Here is a 24730-nt window from a genome sequence, read left to right as displayed (position 1 = left end):
GTGTATAAAGAGGTGTTTAATCTTCTGGGGGACTTGCTAATGAATAATTTACAATATTTAGAAAGTTAGAAAAAGGAGAAAGGCCATATCCACACAAAAACTTAAAAATATATTTGCAATGTTATGGCTATATTTTTTCCTCATTTAGTTCTGTACAACAGAGCTAAAACTTGGTTAGTAATCATAGTTGCTAGCTGTGTTTCCCTACTGCCAAAGGTCTAGACTAGTGGCTTCCTATAAATGGTTTAGCATAATATTTTCTGCTGTGTGGCAGGATGCCCCCAACCACACCTATGTAATTGGTTTTGCTAGTCTTCCTTTTTCCCAGACTTTGTTGTGTTAGTACACTCTAAAAGGCATTGCCCTGCAAGCTGCTTGAGCTGCTCTGAGTCAATGTCCTTTGAACAAAGGCCTTATGTATTAGTTGCCAGACTTTTCCTGAGTGCACAGATACAAAAATTACTAGCAGTGTACTTGGACTATATATGCAGAAGTTTCAGTTCTGTTCTCTAGGCCAGCTTTAGCTAATCACAGCCATGTAACTCTGTCTAAGTTTTGGCTCCATGTTGAGAATGCACTAAAACTATGGAATCGCTTTTGAGGAACAGAATGCAGCAAGTTAGGTATTAATTACATTTTGGTGAGTAGTGCAAATGCTGAATCTCTCAACTGTTTCTGAATGGTACTGAAGTCATGATTGTCACTTAGGTAGGCTGCATTGCATTTCTGATGCAGTAGCATAAAATATTTTACTGTGAGTCAGAAGCTATCCTGCAGAAAGAAAATTGGATATGCCACACGGGTTTTAAATCACTCCTTGTAGGTCTGCTAGATTTAAATTCTCTGATTATGGGGTTACAGTCTGCAGCTTGCAAGCTTTGTACCTTACCGTCGTGAGTAATTTTCTGATTTCTGCAGTTTTAGAATCTAGATGTGGTTTATCCAGACAAAGCTTTTCTTAAATTACTTTGTTGAAAGGTGCCTGGTTGAGGAGTCTGTGTTGAAGAGGACCTAAAGCCTATCTTAAGATAGAATTAACATGTTTTGAAAAAAGGATAGATTCATCTTACATTAGGCTACAACTACAAAAAGGCCTGGAGCTTCTCCTATGTGATGGCTTATGGCGTTTGTACTACTATCATTAGAGTGATTCCAATAAACTGAAGACTCAAACCTTTTATCTAGCTTCAGTGCTGATGTTAAATGCAGGAACACAGGACTTGGTGCAGGATGTAAAAGCAGAAAGAAGCAAGATAGACCTTTGGATAGCTATCCTAGGCTAAGCCTATTGATGCTGTTATGTGTGACTGCTGTGTGGATATCACTCACAATTAAGTTTGTAGTAGCTAGTTATATATGAGTTTGTATAAGCTAGTTGACAATAGCTGAACTGTCAGTCAATGTGTATCAGTGTGAGCTGAAATCCCCCCCACTGACAATAACCAGGCTATCTCAGTCTGGAAGCAAATGAAAGCTGTATTTACAAGCAAATTTACAATCTATGATGAAATGCAATGAATATGTACAAACATACAAAATTCACAACATTTACAAATACATACAATCAACAGAAAAGCACAACCAAGCTCCCTTTGCTTCCCCCCAAAGGGGACCTTTCCCAAGGGGGCCTCTCTCCCAAGGGCCTTCCCCCCCCCATACCCCCCTGCCAGAAAGCAGAGTTAGTTAAAAGCAAAGAGGCTGCTAACTTAGCTCGCCAAGGTCAGTGTATTATCTTCAGCCAGAAGAGAAGAAGAAGCAGCAGCCAGACAGACCAGCAAGGAAGCAAACTCCCCACTCTGACTGCCCCACTTTGTTTTGAGTAGTAGTTCTTAAACATTTCTATCTATCCAATGGAAGTGTTTAGAACAATCATTATTTTGCTTTTTTACACCCAATAGTGACTTGTTTACACTCTTTTGCTTTCTCTACTTGAACTTTGCAAAGAAAAAATTAAAAAGACAGTTTCAAACCATCACACAATGCCTGGTGGATAGGGAATTCTGCTGGAACTTAGAGTCACTGAGGATCACAAAGGAAAATACATAGCGGGGAGAGAAATGAGACAAAAAAAAAAATCCAAGTAGAAAAGACAGTGAGGTGACACATTGCTAGTCTGTCAGGCCTGTGAAGGGCATGCTTTGGAACCACAAATGCCTGGCTGTTTTCTTCAGTGCCAGGTTTTTCTTATAAAGCTGTCTCTAGAGTAATGCTAGAGTCTAAATTGTACAAACTTATGACACTGTTTTAGTTGACAGTGTTCATTTGACTTCATGATACTGTGGTTGAGCTGATACTTTCTTACTTGGTAGTCATGTATGGTTTACAGAAAGGTTCTAATTATAAAAAGGATGTCAGAAAAGGGAAGCATTCTGTCTTTTCCAGCTTTTCAAATTACGTTAACAATAATGTCAGTGTTCAACAGTATACTGGCATTGTTATTTTAGGTTTCCGTAGGTGTTTGTGTTTGATACTTAACTAAATCGTGATCTAACAGTTTGTAGCACTTCATCTAGAGAACAGTCTGATCTCAGTGCCAGGAAAGGTTATGGAACAGATCATCCTGAGTGCCATCACATGGCACTTAAAAGACAACCAGGTGATATGGCCCAGTAAGCATGGGTTTACGAACAGCCGGTCTTGTCTGACTAATCTGATCTCTTTCTACAATAACGTGGCCCACCTAGTGGATGAGGGAAGTGCCATGGACATTGTCTGCCTGGACTTTAATAAAGCCTTCGCACTGTCTTCCGCAATGTTCTCCTTCAGAAACCCATGGCACAAGGCTTGGAGGAGTGCATTGTGTTAAAAACGAGCCCAAAGAGTGGTGATGAATGGGAGTTAAATCTGGCTAGCACCTAGTCATTAGTGATGTCCCCCAGCATTCAGTACTGGAGCCTGGGCTTTTTAATGGAGGTTGTGAAGTCCCCTTCTCTAGAAACTTTGAAAAGTTGCCTGGATGCATTCCTGTACGGAGTATCCTGCTTTTGGTGGGGGGGGTTGCTGGAGATCCCTTCCAACCTCTTAACATTCTGTGATTCTTATATTCATTGTACTGTCAATGCTTGTATTCCAGCTGTATTGGTAGGTTTTTCCTCAGAAGTTTACTGTGGTTATAGTTTTCATTTCCTGACCTCTTTCATTGAGTAATATTCCTTCAAAAGCCTCAATTATTTCTGTCAATATCTATCCAACTATTACTCCAGCATGTTGGTAGCTTTCAGGTAATTTTAGAATACGTTTAGGTTCTTATATCTAAGTAGCTTGTGTTTCATATGGGTTTTGAATGGTTTTCATTTCCATTAAGAGTTTTCATGCTTTATTCATTTGTCATACTTAGTATGTATATATGTATGCTGTGGGTTATTCTTACTGATTGAATTCTCTAAAATGTATATAAATCTAGTATCCATATATGCTTCCAATTCCGTTACAGGTGTGTTTCTATCTCAGTGTTAATTTGATGCAGGTCCTTTTTTCTAGCAGAGTGGACATTTCCAGTGACAAACAGCTAGCAACGGCAGTGCTTTAGGAGACTCAGTCCCTTTAGTGGGCCATTTCACATAATCAGACTAGTGAAAAGGGCAATGTTATCCGTGAATGTTTGAAAACACATTAACATGTAAGAAGTACTTTATTTTGTCTTTGCATGTACCACTGTCAGTACCACTCTTAGAACAACTTTTTGAATTTTAATACATATGCTTCAGACAGTTTAAAAAGCCCCAGTGCTCAAAGGAAGGTGGCAGAAGGGTCACAGTGTAGTGACGTGATGCTGACCTAGTTCTATTTATTAATCTGATTTAAAATAAAATACAAAAAATATTTCAGCATGAAAGAGATTTCTGCTGGGCCTCAACATCACTGATACAGGCTTAATAACATTGCCCAGATTGACACAGAAACATTTTTTTGGTGAGACTGAAAAGAAATTAACTGAGTGCTAAAGATGTTAAAACACAAATCAGTTAAATACTAAGATACAGTCTCTGTCTTTGAATTTCTCTATGCTGTGTATCTGGGGGAATCTATATAAAGTAATCTATCAGTCTGTGCCCTGTTACCCTTGTGTGCGCTCACATATGACTGCTGTGGAGGGTAAGGCAGATGAACTGAATAACATAGTGCAGATGTTCTCAAAGTGTGCTAAAAACAACTTCTAATGTGCCATCAAATAGGTTTTAAGGAACAACTTTTTATCCTATAGCTCCTGGAATAAATTACTTACATTTTTATTCTGGGGGTGGGTGGAACTGTGATGGAATCATCATGATGCTTTCTAGCCTTCAAACCTATGAATTGGTGCGTCTCTTTTTGCACAATTAACATGTATTAGGCCCACAAACTGAGAGGTTGCAAGAAGCAGGAAGAATCCTCTCCCTTCACTGCAATATACAGCTACACAGGAGTGAAATGTCTGTCTTCCCTTAAGGTATCTGGGATTGGCTGTATCTGCAAATGACTTACTGACAAGACTGAGCAGTGCTCACACTATTTACAAAGAACTGATCTTTCTTACATATTTGTACTACTTGAATCATCAGGATCATACTACTCATCAGATTTGCAGAGGAAGGGGATTCTTCTGCAGATGAGAATTGAAGACAACAAAGGTTTCTTCAGGAGACAGTCTGTAGCTTACATCTATGCTGATAAATTAAATGAACGTGCCAGTGACTTCTTGCACTGAGGACTGCTGACACAGAATTTCTTGTGTCTACACTAATAAGCTGACTTAGACAGAGTAGCTTTGTACCTTTAGCATGATCATAGTTGTGTGCCTGAACTGCCTGAACATTTCCTGTGAATTATTTGAGATTCCTTGTTGTCAAGGGACAAATCTGTGCAAGGAAATTTTTTTAAATAATTAGATGGACGTGTAAAATATTTGATAATACTGAGAGTATCAGTATTCAGGAGTGTGGTCCTGTTTGCTTTTTATGTCAGTGGTATAGGTCTATACTTTAGCATTGGGTATCCTCATACACTGCCAAAAGTGACCAGAAATTCTTCCCTTTTATGTGCTCTCAGAGGACACTCTAACACTTCCCTTTCGATTCATGGTGTGGCTATTGCTATTGCTGCTCCAATCCTTGGTCTGTCTCTGCAGTTTCCTTCTGGCAGTGTTAGTCAGTTGTCAGTGACAGCAGTACGTGCATCATGCATTTTCCACCTGTCTGATGAGGCTCTTTAGCAGCCTTGTAGTGTGACCAGAAGTCTCAGACCTCTTCCCCATCTGCTTCACCAAATAATGTCTGATCCACTCAGAGTGATAATGGACACATAATGAACAATCTTGCCCCATACCTTGTTCTACATTCCACTGCCCCAGAATAGTCATGATTCAGGGACATATTCACCCACTTTACTAGGAGGCATATGGTCTTCTCTTACAATTTGAGAAAAGGATTTCCACATCTATCTCAAAATAAACAGGTTGTGTCTCATCCTGAGCTTTTCTGCAACCTTCACATCTGGATAATTACACTGAAATTTTGTATGGTGGCCCTCATATACATTCTGTCAGTGAATCTAAAAGAAAATATATCTGGCAAACTGCAACTTTGCATAACGCTTGTGACTTATTATTTTGATGGTTGGTCGAGAAGACAGTTGTTAATAAAAGCTTTTGTAAAGAGCTTTCAAACAAATCACAAGCAGAAGCCATCCATATGAAAGGAAAAATTGAAAAAACAAAGCTTGAAGATGATATAAGTAAAGTCAGTCATTGGTCATGGAGAACACAATTTTTCTGTTAAACTGAGGCGTAAGAGAGAGTATGAATGCTCCTTACAGGAAAATCATTATTGCGTACACAATATGAATATTTAATGAAGTCATAATTAGAATACATTGCTACCTAGGAATGTTCTCACAAGAGGAGTTAGTGAACTGGAAAACACAATGATATTTTCTTTAGTTTTGTGATCTGCCTTCTCTGAGGAATAATTTAGCATAAAATTCAATAGGTGTAGGTTCAAACTGCAACCTAAACGCAGAAATAAGACTTTTACTTCCTTAAATATGTAAAAGACAGGAAATACTCACTAAAAATAATTATTTCTCTCTGTATCTGTGTCGTCAAAGCTTGTGACATGCAAAACCTGGTTATATTCTGACACTTTTTATATATAGGATTGCTGATTGAAGTCCTTTCCCCTTTTCAAACAGAGTATGGGAAATAAGTGAGAGCTCTATGTGCACAAAGGATGGCAGAGATTTAACCACCTTGATGAGATCAATGTGTATGAACATTTTAATTCAAAATTAAACACCTCAAACTGCTCCACACTCAGTACCTTCAAAAATCACAGGAATTTCATGTGGTCACAGCAGTCTACATGCATAGGGAGTTCACTGGATTTGTTCCAAATTTTAAGCTTTGTTATTTTGTCCATGGATTTGGCTTATAGATAGACCTTAACTCTTTTAGCACTGAAAGGTGCTTAATTATCCTGTGATCAGGCTTCTACATGTTAACTGTACTTAGGTTACTTTTAACAGAAATGTCTGGTGGCCTGAAATTAGTAACTGGATTAAAACCTGAAGCATCTTTGTTTTCTCTTAGCATTCAAAATAATATAAATTATGCTGACACATGAGGAAATCTGTATAAATCCTTGAAAATGAAAGGCATTGTAGGAGTGTTCTCATATCACTAGCCGTATCATAAAACTGCATATTCAAACCATGAAGGTGTAATTAACGAGTTGACTGCTCCATGGCCACCACTGTTATTATTCACTATGCTGCAGAACATACTTAAATTCCATTTTTTAGCTCCAGATACCTTTGTGTTAACTACACAAAAACTCACTGAGAATCTGTATTGGAAGACACTATTTAGCTTTTCACAGTAATGTTTTTCATTTTAGCTTGTTAAAGTACAGTCATAGGACACATGTAGTCATAGAAAACGAGAAGGGAACTATAATGGAAGTTCATTAGGTTATTTAAAAAATATTGTTTGTGAAGTAATTGAGATTTATAGTTTGTAATTAGAATCAAAATTTAAGTAGTAGAAGTTGAAATTAGTCTTCTTTAGCTGAGGAGTATGAGAGTGTAAAAGGATTCCAATTATGTTCAAAAAGTAAAGTTAAGAGTTTGAATCAGTAGCAGTCTGTAGATGTGCTGTCGTAACTTTGGACCAACGTGGTAGGCTGCTTTGTGGAGCCCATTGTTACAAAGATCAACTTTAACCGTTTTTTTCTTACTGGCAGGTGTCCCACTGGCCTGAGGCCAGCTGCTGCGAGTGTACTGCAGCTTATGGTTTACACCAGAGTGCAGAAAATGCCAACACCAGCTGGCTGCACATAATTAAGCTGATTGCGGTCTGACAACGTGAACTATGATACAGATATGTGATAAACATACAGAATATCTTACAAATTTGATTCTCTGACATATTTTATCTACTTTTCTCCGTAACAGATATGATATCTGCACTTATAAAAACAAGCCTTGTGGAACACTGGGTAAGATTATAAAGAGAATTTTCAGCTTCTATTTGCTGTTTCCTTGCTTTGTATTCAGCTATTGATCTACTGACTTATTAGATATTTTTAAGTTTATGCTTTCAAATTTTGTAATTTTGTAAACATGAACAACAAAAGGTAACCCCTGTGGATTTAAACTTCGATGCTTTGCTGGAAGTTTAAATTCAGTGAGTTACTGCTGTGTATTTCTTCTCTGTCAGCTGTAGTTCTGATAAAACCTAGCAAAATACTCACATATACTTCCTAGAGAAGAGAACTTGCTGTTTACTTCCATTTAACCTATCTCATGGATCTAATTAAGAAAAACTACAAGTAAAAGATTGACAAAAAGTTAAAAAACAAAGCAAATAAATCCACTCACTTTACAAATGGAACAAACTTTGAGGTTTGCACTGTAGCTGTGTCGTACACAGGGAAGACAGCTTCAGATTTTTCCTTTCAAAAACTTAGGGAAAAATACCATAATGATAAAAATTACAGTAACATTGAAATCGTTGAAACAGTACTTTGACAATGGAGAGGTGCACATAGAAATCGTACATGTAGGACAGAGTGCTGTTGTTTTCTCCATACCTAAATTTATGATGAAAAGTTACTGTATGCTTTAGTCTGCGAAGGAAACATTATTGAAAGACCAATGTAAAATTTATTTAGATATTTTTTTCAGTTTGCATCCTTTTATAAGGTGCTTCCTCAGAAGCATTTAAAGATACAATTGTAATTTAGCTAGTTCCGTTTGTTATGCTTTTCTCAGTCAAAACTAGTAATTGTATTTGCTTTGTCTTTCCCTCATATTAATGTATGCTTTGATAGCCTTAACTGATGTTTTTTCTGTAAGTCCTGCTCAAGTCAGCATAATGCCTCTGACACAAGGATGTAGTTTATGTGGGGAAAGGTACCAGAATTTTGCCTGCTATACATATAAATGACATCCACAGCATGTTTTTGTAAAAGGCAAATGATGCTGATGAATTTCTAAATGTAATTGATTTTATTTGACTGTCTGTATTGTTGTTATAAAATACTCTTTGCAAGTGTTGAAAGAAGAAAGTTTGAAAGAGTTCACAAACTCTTTCTATAGTTCATGCACAAACTATTTGATATTTTTATGTGATATTTTTAACACAGTTCATTAGTGTACTAGTTCTTACTATATCAGGCTTTGGCATAATGGCAAATTCTGCTTCACTTGACTCCAGCATATCAGAGAATAGACTTTGGCAAATGTTTTCTTAAACAAAAGGCTTGATTTTAAGAAAAATAAGAATCACATGTGGTATCAGTTCCAACTCAGTGTATAGAACCCTTGACAACACAACCATGATGATTTATCTGCATTATAGGCGTTGAATTGGAGAAGGGGCAGGGCCTTGTGGTCCTGTTTCGCAAGGCATTTTGTATTGTTACATCCCACTGATCTCCAATAACTAAAGTTAAGCATGCATTTAAGGAGTCTGAAAAAATGTCTCGGAGAGGTCTCAGAGGGTTAGAGCAACCTGAACCATTGGTATTTTAGGGAAAAGCAGAAGTAAAGGATTTCATGTTGCGTAGACATTTCTCTCCAGTTCCAGTTGCATAAAACAGGGAGTCTTTCATGTAACCTCTTAGAAAAGATAGACCACAAATGTCTTTGCAGCACATCTGTGGCTCCAGTGAAGGACACCTCCTTTTGAAAATCTGAGCCTTGTCAAGACTGAGATCTTGAATTGATCTCTGTTGCTTTTGGCAAACATGGGATGGAATTACGTTAGTCTGGTCCTGTAAGTCAATGAAGGAAGTACTCAGTTATAAGATCTGAAGATAAAGATGACTTTATGGCTCACACGTGGAGGACTTTGCAAAGGAACATGACGGTATATTAAGTATTGCCATGTCATCTTCAGAATATCCTACTCAATTAGAATAACACAGATGAGCTGTAATTACCGTATTTGCTACAGATAGCACACTGCAGATTTTTCTTCATGTGTAGTCTTTTTTACTTCTGGTGTTTCATTCTGTACTCAGTAATTGTGGCTACACTGATGATTCACTTAGAGCCGCAGTGCTGTTTTGGTGCATATTCTATGAACACACATTGTCACCTGTTTTGCCCATGACAGTTTGGTTTTCTCTGTAGTTTTGGTGTGTGTAAACAAGATAATTCTTGAGAAATTAAAATTAGAACTCATAGTCCCCAAATGCTCTGTTTGTGCCCGTGTAAGATGTTAGGGTCTAAATCACTGCATGAGCTGTGTTCTCATAATGTCCTTTAATATTCTTTCCTTCAGAAACTTTGGAACCACATATGTAGTGAATATGTTCAGCATACAGAATTAAAACTAGTGCAAAGTTATGTCCAGCCCGCAGACAAAGATATGTGAGGAACTTAATATCAGTCTAATGACCCACTGCTATGGTTCCAAATTATTTGCTAGGGTGGACACATCCAGGAAGCACTGGTCATTTTCCCGCTTGCTTACTCTTGGTCTAAACAGAATGATTTGAAGTGCAGGCTTACATGAAGAGTATGATTTCTCTCTTCCCCTCTCCCTGCCCCATTCCTCCCATCCTCCAGTTAGTTACATTTTTCAGTATTTTTTGTTATACTGTAGTTAACTGAGCAGATAATTTCCTTAAAGAAAGGATTATTGCTTCTTTCAGATAAGAAACTCTGGGGAGGAATACATTAAATAAATCTGACATTTAGAGCTTTCTCTAGTGGCACTAAATTATGACTGCAGTGCATTGGGTGATAATCTGTTGCTGAAGAATGTGTAAGATACAGAAGAGCCATATTCGGTAAATGCCAATAGCATTTTTTGCTCTAAAGAAAGTTTTTAAAAGCACTTGTAATACAATAAGGTTTTAATTTCAGAAAATGATGGGTGATAAATGGAAAAGCCTTCCATGCTTAAATGAATTCTTGTTATTAACATGTCTCCTCTCTCTTCATTGATGCATTCAGTTTTGGTTTTTTAAAAACTTTTTTAACGTGCCATGTGGGGCTTTGTGTAGCTAAAAAAGATGCTTGTATGTTTTTATGAACCCACTAAACTTAAACAGATTTCTTTAGAAAAATAATGTGGATACATTTTGCTTTCTTCAGACTCAAGAATGTTAAAATAGAAATGCTTTCTTAAATTCCCTCTCCTGGCTCAAGTTACTAGGTGGTCCCAAGTTACCAGAAGTAAAATTTATAAATCTAACCCCTAGTCTAGACATTTTCCAGTACTGACTGCAGTTCAAAAAATATTAATGTCTAGCCGGCAAAGTGAAATTCCCCCCAGTGATTTTGCAAATGACTAGAAAGTTAACCTTTTGCCAACTGCTCCTTCTGTGCATAGAGGTTATTAAAAAGAATCCAGGCATTTATAACTAGGGCTTTTAAGACTGAAACACCTTGGCATGACCCTTTGTGTCTCCTTCTGTTTATTCAGGCTTGGCCTCTGTGGCTGGAATGTGTGAGCCTGAAAGGAGCTGCAGCATTAATGAAGACATTGGCCTAGGTTCAGCTTTTACCATTGCACATGAGATTGGTCACAAGTGAGTGAGTTTAAAAAAAAAGAATACTTTTTAATGTATCACCTTTTAAAATACTAGTTTAATTATAGATTTTTAATTTTTTTTTTTCCTGCATGGCTGTACCATCTCTATTCTGGTGCTCCATGTTTCTGTTTGTAGGTTCATGAGTGACAATATATTTTACTTAGTATATTTTACCAAAGGTTTTGAATTTAGAGCTGAAGACTCATTGGTTGGATTTCATATTCCAGTTAAATCTGTGCTTTTGAGATTTGGCTCCTGATCTTCCTACTCTGTTTCGTATTTTTAAGTATTTGGTGTAGAAAATTCCCCCTCTGCCTTACTTTTGTCTTCCTTTATGAAACAAAAGTGGCTAAAAGGTAATTTTTTTTGCTTTTTGTTATTTTGTCTTAAATATAATTCAAGCTACTTTCACTAAAACATTGATTCTCTTGTCAGTATTCACGTTTTTAGTAATCTTTCACTCAAGTGTGAAATACATAAAACAGTCCTAGAGCATTCATAGCATCACTTGTTACATTTTAAGCATCAGCATATCATTTTTCAGATCATGATATTATGACACTGGTAAAATATGAGTAGAATTTGGGCTGGAAATGTTTCAGCTTTTTCTTTGAAAGACAGCATTGTTAGTACATTCTGATGAGTCTAAATAAAGACTAGGCATCTTCTGTTATCAACCTGAGGTCACCACACTGGCATCTTTTCCAGTCATTAGCTGGTGCAAATGCTAAACGTTCCAATGCAGTCTGATGGAAGCTATCAATCTTTTTTTTTTATATTGTATAAAAAAACCCACTGTAGATGTACTGAAATGGATTAATATTAGAATTCAAAAGCAGTTGTATAAATCTGAACAAAAATAATTAAAATTGCATGTAATTCTCCTCATCTTAATTTCCTTTCTTCTTCTGCTTTACTTGAATGAATTGAAAAAGGGTAAAGGGAAATGCATTTTCACTGTTGAGGAAAGAACTACTTGAAATCAGTCATAGTTGTGAAATTCTTATTAATGGCATCTCTTATAGTAAGAGGTAATCTTGCTGTGAATGTTTAACAAGAAAAACAACTGCATGTTTTGTGTAGGTTATTCCACAGATACATGAGTCGTTTAAATATATGCAGCTATTTTATCATGCAAATCTGGCATGATGACAAGAATTGGTTTGAAGAGCTTAGGCTTTGGTTAGAATCCAAGAAAAACAATATAGTGATAGCATATATCCTGTGATCACAGGAATTTTTTTAACCAGCTGTGTTTTCTGTATTCCATATCTTTCTGCTTCTTATACATAATGTCTTTTAAAATTCTGAAATCTCAGCTCTTTGGGGCTTTCTCCTCATCCTGTAGCTGGCACAACACATCACATGCTGGTTTCAAAAGAGTAGAAAGTTTATTCCTGTAGCTTTTATTCGGTGTGAAATGATTAAACAAAGTTTCACTGCAAGCTTAATTTTAAAAACAAGCATGCCATGTAGGTACATTCAGTAAAAGCTGAGAAGTTATCATGGGCAGCAAATCAAGGTTCATAATTTTTTGTGCTTGTTTTGTGCATGCATCACCTCCTATTCACCCACAATCTGACTGAATGCCTCTACAACTAAATCAAGGAAGTTGTTATTTCCTCTCAGCTTCCTGCTTCCTAGTACCTACTAGAAGGTACTTGCATATGTGAGTGAAATAATCATTTTGGGGAGCTTTGTAAATGTTTTCTTTGGCTGTGCTGTGATGATTGCTTTTCCCTTCAGACGTACACGGGAAATAGGAAATTGGCTTCATTATCAAATGAAAAATAGAAGCATTTAAGGGATTTGTTTACACTGGATATATAACACAAACTAAAACATAACTCAAATCAGAATAAGAGGACTGCCCTTTGAGAGATTGTGTTTTTATTAATTATATAGTTGCTGTGGAACACTGTGGTGGTGTTTTTTTATTTATTCTTTTTAGTATCAAACTCAAGAATAGAATTCTCTTGCAATTAAAAGAGAACAGAAATAATAATAAATATATTTTGACTGATTATCCACAGTTTCTCTAAAATTTGATTTGTAAGATTCCCTGATGAAAGCATGGCTCAAACTGTTGTTAGTTTCTAGTAGTTCATTACATTACAAAATGATGAAAAGCCATTTACTCTGACTTTCGGCATATCGTAGTGTATTAAGTTTAACTAATTTAACTTTGTATTAATACAAGTAACTTCCACTTGATTAAAGAATATTATCCAGAAAAGCACTTAGTCTTTAAGACTTAAAGAGATGGACAGTGTGATTATTATGGCCAGTCATACTTTGTTAAACACCATTATGTTGGGTGTTTTTTTGTAGCTTTTATGTGTGTATAATGCAGTTTTGGTGCAGATAAGTTGTGGGCAGTTGAAACTCATAACTAACTGAGGTTATGTGGGAGGAGAAATGTCAAAACATGAGGATAGTTGACTAGGCTTGGAACAGACAGCCATCCATAAAATGTGGAGTAGGAAAAGAATTTACTAATGACAGACAACTATTGAGGGCTGTATGGAAAGAGCAGAGGGAAAAGGCTGGTGCCTAATGTAATTTCTGAAAAGTCGGAATTGGCTTGACATAAAGGTGATGTAATGAATTGAAATTCAGGGGAGTTTGACAGTCCTCTGGAACAAAGATGTGAGAAATAATAAAAGGATAGATAGTAGTCTGACAGTAAATTAGCTGAAGAACAGTATTTTAAAATGTGTTTTTAGTTCTGAATTAGTTCACACAGCTAAAATGTGCCTGCAATTCTAGCATTTTTTAAAAAGTCATTTTAGTCTTTAGTCTTATAACATTTCCATTGAAATCTGTCTTTTCCTCATAAAAAAGTTCAGGTTTATGAATAGGCTGCGTTGGTTTTTGGTAAATTAGAATTTGCTGTGCTTTTAAGAGCTTCCTACATTATTTAATAGTAAATTATGCTAATATATGAAATTGTATTTGATGGGCTGTTTGATCATTGGCTATAACTCAGACAAGAATGATGTTTGGGAAGCAAATGGGAAAAATCGTATGATAAAAGTAAGTGAAAATGATGTTTCAATTTCATGATAGATGTGCGTGTTGTAAAGCTATCATTATTCAGTTGGTTTGTTTTCCAAGTTTTCAGGGAAGCAGTATATTTCAGCAAAGTCAAGTTCTAAATTCTACGGTACTTCAGAATGAAGGATGTTGGATGCTCCAAATCATATATTGATCTCCAAATGTAGGAAATCATCAGTTAGGGTTAAACCCCATGTTAAGATGTGGAAATAGGAAGTGATGTAACTAAGTAACCTTGATTCCTTGAGGGGAACAATGTGGTATGTTTGTGATCCTGAATTAAAATAACCTGATTTTTCAAAAGCATAATTAATTTTTTTTTGCCACTCCCCACTATTTCTAATGTCATTTAAGGGTGAGGTGCAGTTTGCATGCTGTTACGAAGCTGTAACCAATATTTCTAAGTAATCTCTGCTAGAAGTATATGGAGGGCTACAGAGAGAATTGTGTCTTAGGTCATAATATGGGTTATATGATTAAAAATAGTAAGGAAAAATTTCTGACCTTCTATTGGTATTTTATACCATGAGAAATGAAGATTATATCTTCTCAAAAAATTTCTCCATGATGTTGTATCAGTTGACAAATAGTTAATTACTTGCAGAAACGAGAATATTTAAGAAAATTATCATATATGTCCATTCAGAAATTGCGCTTCGTAACAACATAGCAGTAATCAGATGTGCTGCCCTCTTAGTATTTTAATAAGTATACAAACTACAGAAAATCTAAGGAGAGTTTCAGTTATGATTTTAATGTTCTCAGTGTTGCTGCTTTGCACAGCTCTTTAATGTAGGTGCTCTGTTGGGAAAGAATAGCCATAATGCTGGTAGGTTAAACACCTTTTCTCGAGCTCCTGTGTCAGGTGAGAAAATTTTTCACTCTCTACTTCCCCATCTGGCTGTTCTTTTAAAGACAACATTTTACTTGTAGTTCTAGGCAGGCTTAGTAAGCAATGGAAGTAATACAGTCTGCATCTGTTTAGTGAGTTTGCACAGGGTAGCAGTGGCTCCATGAAAAACATTTTATGTTCCTTCTTTTCTTCCCTGCCTTCCCACCCCAATCTAATTGCAAACGTACTTTTGTAAAAGGTGTATCTTTAATGTAGCGATGGCCAAACAGAATCAGTATGTCCTGATGGAAATAAAGCTGGTACTTCAGACAGAAATGGGTTTTCATCTGCTGTTCTGGCCACAGGAGTTGAAATTACTGGTCTGGAATGGCATGCTACCACTACCACCTTTGGAAACAGATGACAATAATTTCAAAACCCCATTCCAAGCATGAGAAAAAAACTACTTGAACTTACTAATCATTTTCCTCCTAAATGCAAAGCAGGGTTAAGTAGAAGAGCCTTTTTAGATGGCAATAGATGATTTAGGTGCATGAACATCTGTAAAAACTGAGACTATCATCAGCTCATGAAAAGGCATTGAGTTCCTATGTGCATCAAGGATCGCATCCTCCGTTCACAGACATGTTTTTTATCAGGCATACCACTGCCAGCAACATCACGTTTTTCACAAGAAGAGCTGTCGGGAGGAAAGCTGTTAAACTGCAAAGTTGAAATTTAATTTCAGTTTGTCTTTCAGTTGAAGTCCTTTGACAAATTGAATACAGTAACTAGGCACAAGCTGAATATCAGATGTAGGCAGCATAATCCAAATCAACTCTTTTCCACATACCCAAATGCCCATTTCTATAAAGGAGTTAATCATAGAGATTATTAAAAGCTGGGGTTCTCTATTTTAAGACATTATACACAGATTCATAGAATAGTTTGGATTGGAAGGGACATTAATGATCTTACAGTTCCAACTACATGAGTGGAACACTTTCCACTAGACCAGTTTGATCAAAGCCACATCCACCCTAGCCACATCCACTTGCAGGGATGGGGCATCCACAGCTTCTCTGGGCAACCTGTTCTAGTGTCTAACCATTCACATCATAAAAAATTTCTTTATAATATCTAATCTACATCTGCCCTCTCAATTTAAAGTCGTTACCCCTTGTACAGAGACGATTCAAAGGCAAATGTTTCTGTTTTAAGAAACTAAGGTCCTTGTTTCCTAATTTTAGGAAACTAAGGCAAATGAGTGCTAGGTCAATAAAGCACATTTTTAACTGTAAAATTCTGGTTCTCTTTGCTGCATTTGACTTCTAAGTTCTTCCCTCCAAAAGTATTTATCAATATTGAAGAATGGTCATCAGCATTAACACTGGTTTCGTTACAATACCTACATTGCTCAGATGAGTTGGTTTTAAAGGTGTGGTTTTTTAATACATGAAGGAGTGTTCCTCATTTGATGATACAACAGTCTACGTTTATAGATTCTGTATGCTAAACTAGATGCATGCAGGCATTGCTAAAGACTAGTTTTTCCATAGGGAGGAATCCCATCATCAGGGAAGTGATGCTTTTTGATAATTAAGTCTTTCTCCAGCCTCTAGGAGGCAGTGAACATCCATTGGTCACTGATGTTTGTTTTTGTATTTCCCTGAGATTAATAGAATTTGGGAGGAATGGGTAGCTGTACCTTGTGCTTTCAGGGTATACAGGGTTGTCATGATCTGCTGAAGACATGAAACAGTACCCAGGATACTGAAGCTCAGAATAATGTAAAGTTCTTGTATTTTTATACCACCTTCTGAAGCTGTTCGTTCAGATTAATACAACATCAATTTCGCTGTTGTCAGTAAAGAAAGGGATGTGGATTGGTATGAAGTGATATTGTTGGCAGATAAAATGGCCAGCCTCAAATCTACTACCATTTGTATCTTCTGGCACTAAGTCCTAGAAAATCAAAATGGAATGCTTTAACATATTTGTGTTCCTGAATGATGATTAAGAAATCAGAGAGCCTCTTTAGCATTCGTAATACAGAAGTTCCAACGACTGACCTCTTTGTGTGATACGGAAAGAAATTACAGTTTCACTGCTCTGGATGTGCAGAAGCTAAGTTTTGACACTCCTTTTAACTACTTCTCTGTCTCATGGCCAGGGACGCCGTTGTGTGTCTCGGTACCTGTCCCTCTGATTTCATAAGCCTTGTAACATGTTTGGAAGGAAGGAAGGAATTTGACCAAAGGTGTTAATATTTAACAAAACAAGTTTTTGCCCCCAAGTAATTGAATGGAAGTTAATCAAAGACAGACTAAGAAAATGGAGTATTAAATACTCTGTTCAGATCCATAAGTGTCATTGATTGCTTATGAATAACAGTAACAATTTAACTGAAGGTAGTCTGTAATAAAAGTATTTTTTAAACAGATACACTATGAATTTAGTTGTAGTTTTAATGATATGGTTATGTTGACGATCTGTGTGTCCAAGTGTGCATGCCAGTGATTACTAAGACATAAGGATTTGTCTGCCCTATGTCTTATTCCAGAGTAGTGTCATCTTTGTGAAAAATTTGGGAATCTCTGTTAGCTAACTGCCACCCACAGGTTTCTTACTCTCTTTTCTGCTGATTTTCAGTCATCTTCATTCCAACGTTCCATGTCAAGGCAGAACTCTAATAGAAGGGTCACTCTGTGAGTGGACACATGGAGGGATTATGTGTACAGCATGGCCTTGGAAAGTGCAAAACCCATGTTCTGCTTGAATTATCGTTGATTGCTGTGTAGTTAAACTCTACTGTTATAGCCACATACCTATTCTCCACTTGCCCTTGTTTACTAATCCAAGTGTCAATGCCACAATGTGTATTCTGTATCCAGGTATAATGCCAAATAAGGACTAAATGCTCTGTATTTATCTTGCAAGAATATTGATGAATTTTCTTTAAAAGCTTTAGAAAATAAATAAAATGCTTTCTAAATTCTGTGGGAGAAAAGTCAGTTATGTAATTGTGCAGTATTCTGAACACAATTTAACTCATTCTGATTCTCCACCTAAGAGTTCTCCTGAACTGTGTTCCTTTAGATCTGATATGATTTCAGTGAAGGTGACATTAAGTTTTAGAGCCATGAGGATGATTAGGGGACTTGAGCATCTCCCCTATGAAGAGAGACTGAGATCCCTGGGGCTGTTTAGTCTTGAGAAGACTGAGAGGGGATCTGATCAATGTCTATAAATATCTGAGGGGTGGGTGTCAGGAGGAAGGGGCCAGGCTCTTTTCAGTGGTACACAGTGATAAGACAAGGAACAATGGGTTCAGACTTGAACATAGAAGATTTCACCTCGACATGAGGAGAAACTTCTTTACAGTGAGGGTGACAGAGCTCTGGAACAGGCTGCCCAGGGGGGTTGTGGAGTCTCCTTCTCTGGAGACTTTCAAAAGTTGCCTGGATGCATTCCTGTGCGGACTATCCTAGGTGATCCTGCTTTGGCAGGGGGGTTGGACCTGATGATCTCTTGACGTCCCTTCCAACCTCTGATATACTGTGATACTGGGATACTGTGATACATGATGCTGTAGAAAAGTAATGGTCTGTTTCTCTTCTCTTTTTGGGCAGTTTTGGTATGAATCATGATGGAATTGGAAATTCCTGTGGGACCAAAGGTCATGAAGCAGCAAAGCTAATGGCAGCTCATATTACAGCAAACACCAACCCGTTCTCTTGGTCAGCCTGCAGTCGGGATTACATCACCAGTTTTTTAGAGTAAGTAATCTCCCAATAAAAATTATGAGTTTTCAAAAAATTGACGCTTTTCTGGATAAATAGAGGTACTGTGACCTATTCTGATAGTTCACATTTTTGGTATGGACAGAAATACAGAAATGCAGCAAGTCACTTCAGATTTTTGTTTTGTAGAACATTTTTTCTATGTAATGGCAAAGCCGCCTTCTGCTCTGTTCTCCAATTGAACAGTTCTGGTTTTCAATCTATTTGAAACATTTTGAAGCAGAGATCATATCTCATTACTTCATTAATCTGAGAGTGAGAAACAAAGAATGTGGAATTTATCTGTGAATGGGAAATGTTTTTTAGAGCACGTTCATATTTTGAGGCAATCAAGTGAAAGGAAAGAGGCTGTAGCCCTGTACGTTTCATTCTCCAGATTTTTTTCATGCAGCCCCCCTTCTGGGGCTTTATATGCTTTATATATCAATTTTCCTTGGTAGCATTGGTGAGAATATGATGATTATAGGAGAGGATGATCTAGATCTTTATATTAATATCTTAAAACTGTGCTTACCTATACTTCTGTGCTGGTTTCTATTCAGAAGTAGATTGCTACCTGAAATTTTACTTCAGTGTGAAAAATTTTAATCAAAATATGTTATTCTCAAAAATGTGCTTATACCAATGTGTACATTGGTACATGTGAAGTATAATGAAACTTTTGTTTGTATTTTACATCATGGAAGACAAACAGAATGGCGTGTTCACTGAGGACAGATTAATAACAGGAATTCTTTTAATGGCATCAAATGTGTTTTACAGGAGCAAATGGCAGTTGGTTGGTAGGTTCAGAGTCATCAGTGTAATCATTCATTTGAGAAAAAATGGTTCTTCAATCTTTCAGATAGTTGGTGTATTTTACAAGATCAACATAAACCAGTCAGGTGGTCTAACCATGAGACTACTAAGAACAAAAGGAACTTCTCCTCCTCTTTCAAGGATCTAACATCAGAATAAGATGCTATATTCTGAATCTAACCTGAAGGTACCCATACAGACCAGTACATTTTCATTAGGTTGGTTCAAATGTAGCTTCCTACACACTGTAGAGGATCACTGAATTGTTTTGAAGAGGTATTTGAGCTCCCTAGTGAATCAGTGGGCAGAGACAGACCTTCAGTGTTGGTGATGTTTGGAGTTAAAAAAAAGTTTTCAGCTACTGTATCAGGTTAAAGTATTTTGTATCACTCCACTGAACTGTGCACTCACCCAGTTTAATGTATTGAAGTGTTTAAGATGAGTATTTAAACTAAAGCACACCATATAAGTCATCCTTACATATGTGTGATACAAGTTTCTCACAATAAATGGATTTCCTCAGAAGAGATATATATGTATTCATTTAACACTATCATTATAAAAAAACCCCAACAAACAAGGTAGCTTTATCACTGTCAATAATATCTATTAATTCAACACAGTTCCCTTTAGTAGTCTTTCTTGTATGTCATGTAGTCTAATGTTAACTGTGACAAAGACTATGGTTTTCACATCTCTTCTGAGAGATCATTTCACAGGTTAGTACTTCTGACTGTAAGCCTGCAGTGCAGGTATTTTCTTCTGGAATTTGTGAGTTTAATTCTTACTGTTACAGTTCTGCTACTTTTTGTCTCATTTACTTTGTTGCTTTCCTCTGGACTCTGTTTTTTGTCCTGAAAATAAATTTGCTATTGATGAAGACACTATTCAGCAGATAGCTAAGAAGTAATTCCTTATTTATTGGTTTAGAGAGAAAAAGTGGTAAAATTTTGTGGCTTGTACTATGTTGCAAATGTAACAGAGTTGAACATTTGTTCATAATGTGCCCCCTCAGTTTTAAATTTCAACCTGAATAAAATTTCATGTTGCTTTGATTGATACATATGCAGTAATCTTTCAGATTTTTACTGACACTTAAAGATGTGTTTAGTTTGTGCCTTTCTACTTTATGTTTAATTTTAAAATTTATTTTACTATTTAGTGCTAGCATCTCCATTATTCTCTTTTGTTTCCTGTTTAATTCACTGTTAAGTTTCTTTTTTAAGTCTATAGGATGCCAGTGAAATTGTTGTTCTAATAGCATAATGTGAGAACAGTACTCTGGTGTATCTGTTCTCATAGTTCTAAGCAGTTTAAGTTTCTTGAGATACTTCTCTATCATTGCCAGTGTTTGCAACTTGACTCAAATTACTACCATCTGTGAATTTCATTAAAAAATCATTACTGAAGATACATAGTGATACTTGAGCTTAGACTGAAAGAAAAACCTACACATAGCACCTTCAATAATAAATTATCTTTTATAACTTTTTAGCTTTATTTATGTAACCTGGCATGTGGAATATTTCTTTTCAAAACCACCTTGATTAAACATTATTTTACACATTGCAGTTATGAACAGATTTTCCAGTTGAACAGGTTACTGTCTTAAATAACATACTAAGAGCCAAAGATAACTTCTCTTTCATCTACTAATTTTGCAGTCTGTTTTTAAAAATGTTAAATTTCTCAGACATGAACAGTTCATTATGATTCTATACTCAATATTGTTTATGGTTCTAATACTGTATCAGTGAAGTTGTTTTATTATTTCATGAGGTACAATATTGTAGGGCTTTTCCCCCAGTGTCTAGTTTTCTCCCCATCTTTTCATGTTATCTCTTCAATGGTAGCAGGAAACTATTGGGATAGTTAGACTAAGTACCTGTAGGACAGCTGTGAAAAGCCTAGATCACCTTTTGTTACCCATTTACACCTTTCCTTAAGGGAGAATAGCAAAAAGGAAATTAGTGGATTTCATGCAATAGCAATTCCCAAATTGCTTCTATAAGAGCAGAACAGTCTGCATCCAGACAACAAAAATTATCCTGCTTTTTTTTCCTTAATAGTTCTTTGCAACTTAGCAACAGATGAGGAAAATGCTGATTTAGAACTTTAGAAGCAAAGGTTCAAGATATCATCAGAGTCTTTGGATGTGTCTACCTCTTTATTTCCTTTTTTCTCAAGAAAGGGAAACCAACTGGGATAGGACTCAGCAAACTACAAACAAGGAAGATAAGTAGGTTATTTTTTTTTCTTTTTTCCTCAACTCATGGCTAGTTTAGGATTTAGATATGTCTAACAAGAAGTATGGAATGTGATGGGATGAAATATATATACCCAAGCAGAAACATGAGTTTGTAAGTCTAAATGACATACCACACCTTTTAGATTTATTGGCTTGGATCTGAATACAAATTTGGGCAGGGCTGTCATGCAACAGATTAATGCAACTGTACTTTTCACTAGAAGCCTATGTGTTTACAGTCTTATTATACAGTAAGGTAGATTAATGTGAATTTACTAGTTTCTCAGCTTGGGTCACTGTTTGCTACAGTGGTTTTGCACTGTATGCCATTTTGTAGTGTAGATACCGCATTGTTCTTTATCATCAGGCAGAAGCAGTTTGAAACAGAAATCATCATGGTGACACTCAAAGTAGAACTTCATCATTATCTTTCTCTTCCTCAAGATTTTCTTAAATCAGAAACAAGTTTTCCAGATTGAGGTTACTGAAAAATACTCATTAGATATCCCTTGGAAGGTGTCAATTCATTCAGGTACTAGTTGGGAAAGCAATTAATTTTCCAAGATGGCTGGATAGAGGATGAGTATGGCTCAAAGGATGACAATGAGGCAAAATAAACTATGCATTGCTAGTAGAGCTATCAAAACTCTTCAAGAAGAATATTTGGCCAGCACACACTCCAAAATGGCCAAGGAAAATAATTGGTTTCTGGGGAAAATATTTCTTCTAGCACATAATAGCTATTGTCAATCAAGCTTTATGTTGGAGTGAAAGATTGACTGAATTTAGTTTAAGTGAATTGTTCATCAATGCTTTAGAGGGATTTTAAATCAGGAGAACAGTGTCAGAGAACAGAGATTCCTGTGAGAGGAGTAGAAACATTTAGGACCTGTTTAAAGGATAAATGAACCCACCCCAAAATTGTATGTAAGTGAAAAGTAATTAGTATAAATGCCATTCTGTGCAGTGTGTGTGTATACATTGTGCGTGTGTATATGTATAAATGCAAGCTTCATTATATCCAGCATATATTTATATAGCGTGCCTATATAGCCATAGAGATACCTAGACATTGTAATGGGTTAATGCAAGGGCAAACCTGCCTGCTCCCCCAACACAAAAGTGAGGGGAAATGTAACACACAAAACTCAGGGTTGAGATAAAGAGGTAAGGTAAGAGTTTAATATAAGATATCACAATGCATGATTACCTTAGCTAATAATCTAATTAATCTAATAATGCAATGCATTATTACCTTAGCTTAGCTTATTTGCAGAAGAAGTGCAGTGAAACACAGGAAAAAACCCAACATAAAACAGAAAACCAAAACCAGTGCTACCTGACTCCCACCTGTCTCACCACCATGCCTGCAGAAATAGAGCCAACACCCAAGACCTGGAGCCCAAAAGCAGCAACCAGGAAAGGAAGCCTCTCAGGTTGCAATCTGAACTTCAAGCCCCATCTGAATTTCAAGCCCCATAATGCTTTGCTCCAGTTAGCACTTTGCTTTTTAAAGCTGGCATGACTGCAGCATGGTATGAAAAACAGCAGCAGGTTCAACTCCACCCATGATGGACATAAGGAAGAATACTTTTTTCCTTAGAATTTTTCATTCAATTAATAACAAAATCCGAATGATTTCTGGAATCATACTTTGTTAGTCTGTCAGCATTGGACAGGAGAAGGTGTTAGAAGTCAGATGGCACCAAGTCTGTCTTCAGAGGCTGGATTGTCTTTTGAAGATGAATGGAAAAGAACTGAGAGTCTTCAAACTATTTGAGTAAATATCGCAGGAAATCTTGGAGAGTCTCTAGGATTGCCATACAACATGACTGAGATCTAAGATTTCACTTTTCTAACTCTGCAAGGAAACCAAATTTATCTTGAAACAAGAAAGCCCATGTAGACAGTATTAAAAAATCATCCAGTGTTTGGGACCAGATATTGTCTGCCCAAGAATCTTGGACATACAGGTGGATATGCAAGATAAATATAGGTACATCTGGGTTATGCCTCAGGTATTATCTGTGGCAGATTTTCCAGTCTCATACTCCAGAAATCTAAATGAACTTCTAAAAGAAGTACAAGTGAAGACTAGGTTACATCAATTATATGAAAATTTCATTTCTCTCTCTACAAAGCAATGTAGAAAATTTGCTTTCAGTATTATCTGTTGACCTACATTTTGGATTTAGTTAGTTAGTTAAAGTTTACTAGGACTTTTTATTTGGTATTTGAGATAATTGAAGAAAAGGCATATGTTGCCAGTTAGGCTTCTGAAACTTTGACATTCTTATGCTTTACTGAAAAGGCTACTCAGTTAAAAAACTCACAAGTTTCTCTAAGCACGAGCTGGCAGTATGTTTTTGAGCACTGACTTTGCACACAGTACTCTTTGGCTACCTCTTGGGTTATTTCAATTCAATGAAATTGTAAAGGGCAGAATCAGCAGCAGATTCTCATTAACTTATTTGTAGAATGTGTGATGAAATAAAGATAGAAGAACAAATTGGCCCAGTGTTTTATAGCCTAGTGTATCCCAAACTCTCAAGGCCGGATATTAACAAATTTTGGTGGATGAAACAATAATTTTTTTCCTAATATGACTGCTGGATAATTACACAAAAGAACAAAAGAATGCTTTGGGACACAGGCCATATTGCAGAGGTATGCATACATTAAATAAATAGCAAAATTATCTACTACCAACCAAAAGAAAAATTGTGTAAAAGTAGTCTTTGCTATGAAGTGTCTTTTAAGACATAGAGCCAGCCTTGCATAATGTCTTGGAAGAAAGTAGAATTTATCATGAGAATGTGTGTTAAACCCACATCAATATACGAATTTCTGTAATATTTAATATTTATGTTAAACATACCACTCCAAATCACACTCCTGTTACTTACACCCTGATTCTGCAAATATTTATGTTATTATCTGTAGACTATTGATCAATCTGTATATTTATTAA

At 36.4% G+C, this 24730-nt stretch overlaps 1 protein-coding gene across 1 annotated transcript in view; it reads left to right on the top strand.

Moving 5' to 3' along the window:
• Positions 1-24730, top strand: part of ADAMTS6 (ADAM metallopeptidase with thrombospondin type 1 motif 6) — a 149724-nt gene that overhangs the window by 52333 nt on the left and 72661 nt on the right. Inside the window, exons 7-9 of the mRNA XM_054397495.1 lie at positions 7429-7472; positions 10913-11018; positions 18543-18689. Coding sequence (XP_054253470.1) covers positions 7429-7472; positions 10913-11018; positions 18543-18689 — 297 coding nt within the window. The remainder of the gene's footprint in view (positions 1-7428; positions 7473-10912; positions 11019-18542; positions 18690-24730) is intronic.

This window comes from Indicator indicator, chromosome Z, assembly GCF_027791375.1.
Source record: "Indicator indicator isolate 239-I01 chromosome Z, UM_Iind_1.1, whole genome shotgun sequence".
Lineage (NCBI taxonomy): Eukaryota > Metazoa > Chordata > Aves > Piciformes > Indicatoridae > Indicator > Indicator indicator.
This window is presented reverse-complemented; position numbering and strand designations above follow the sequence as displayed.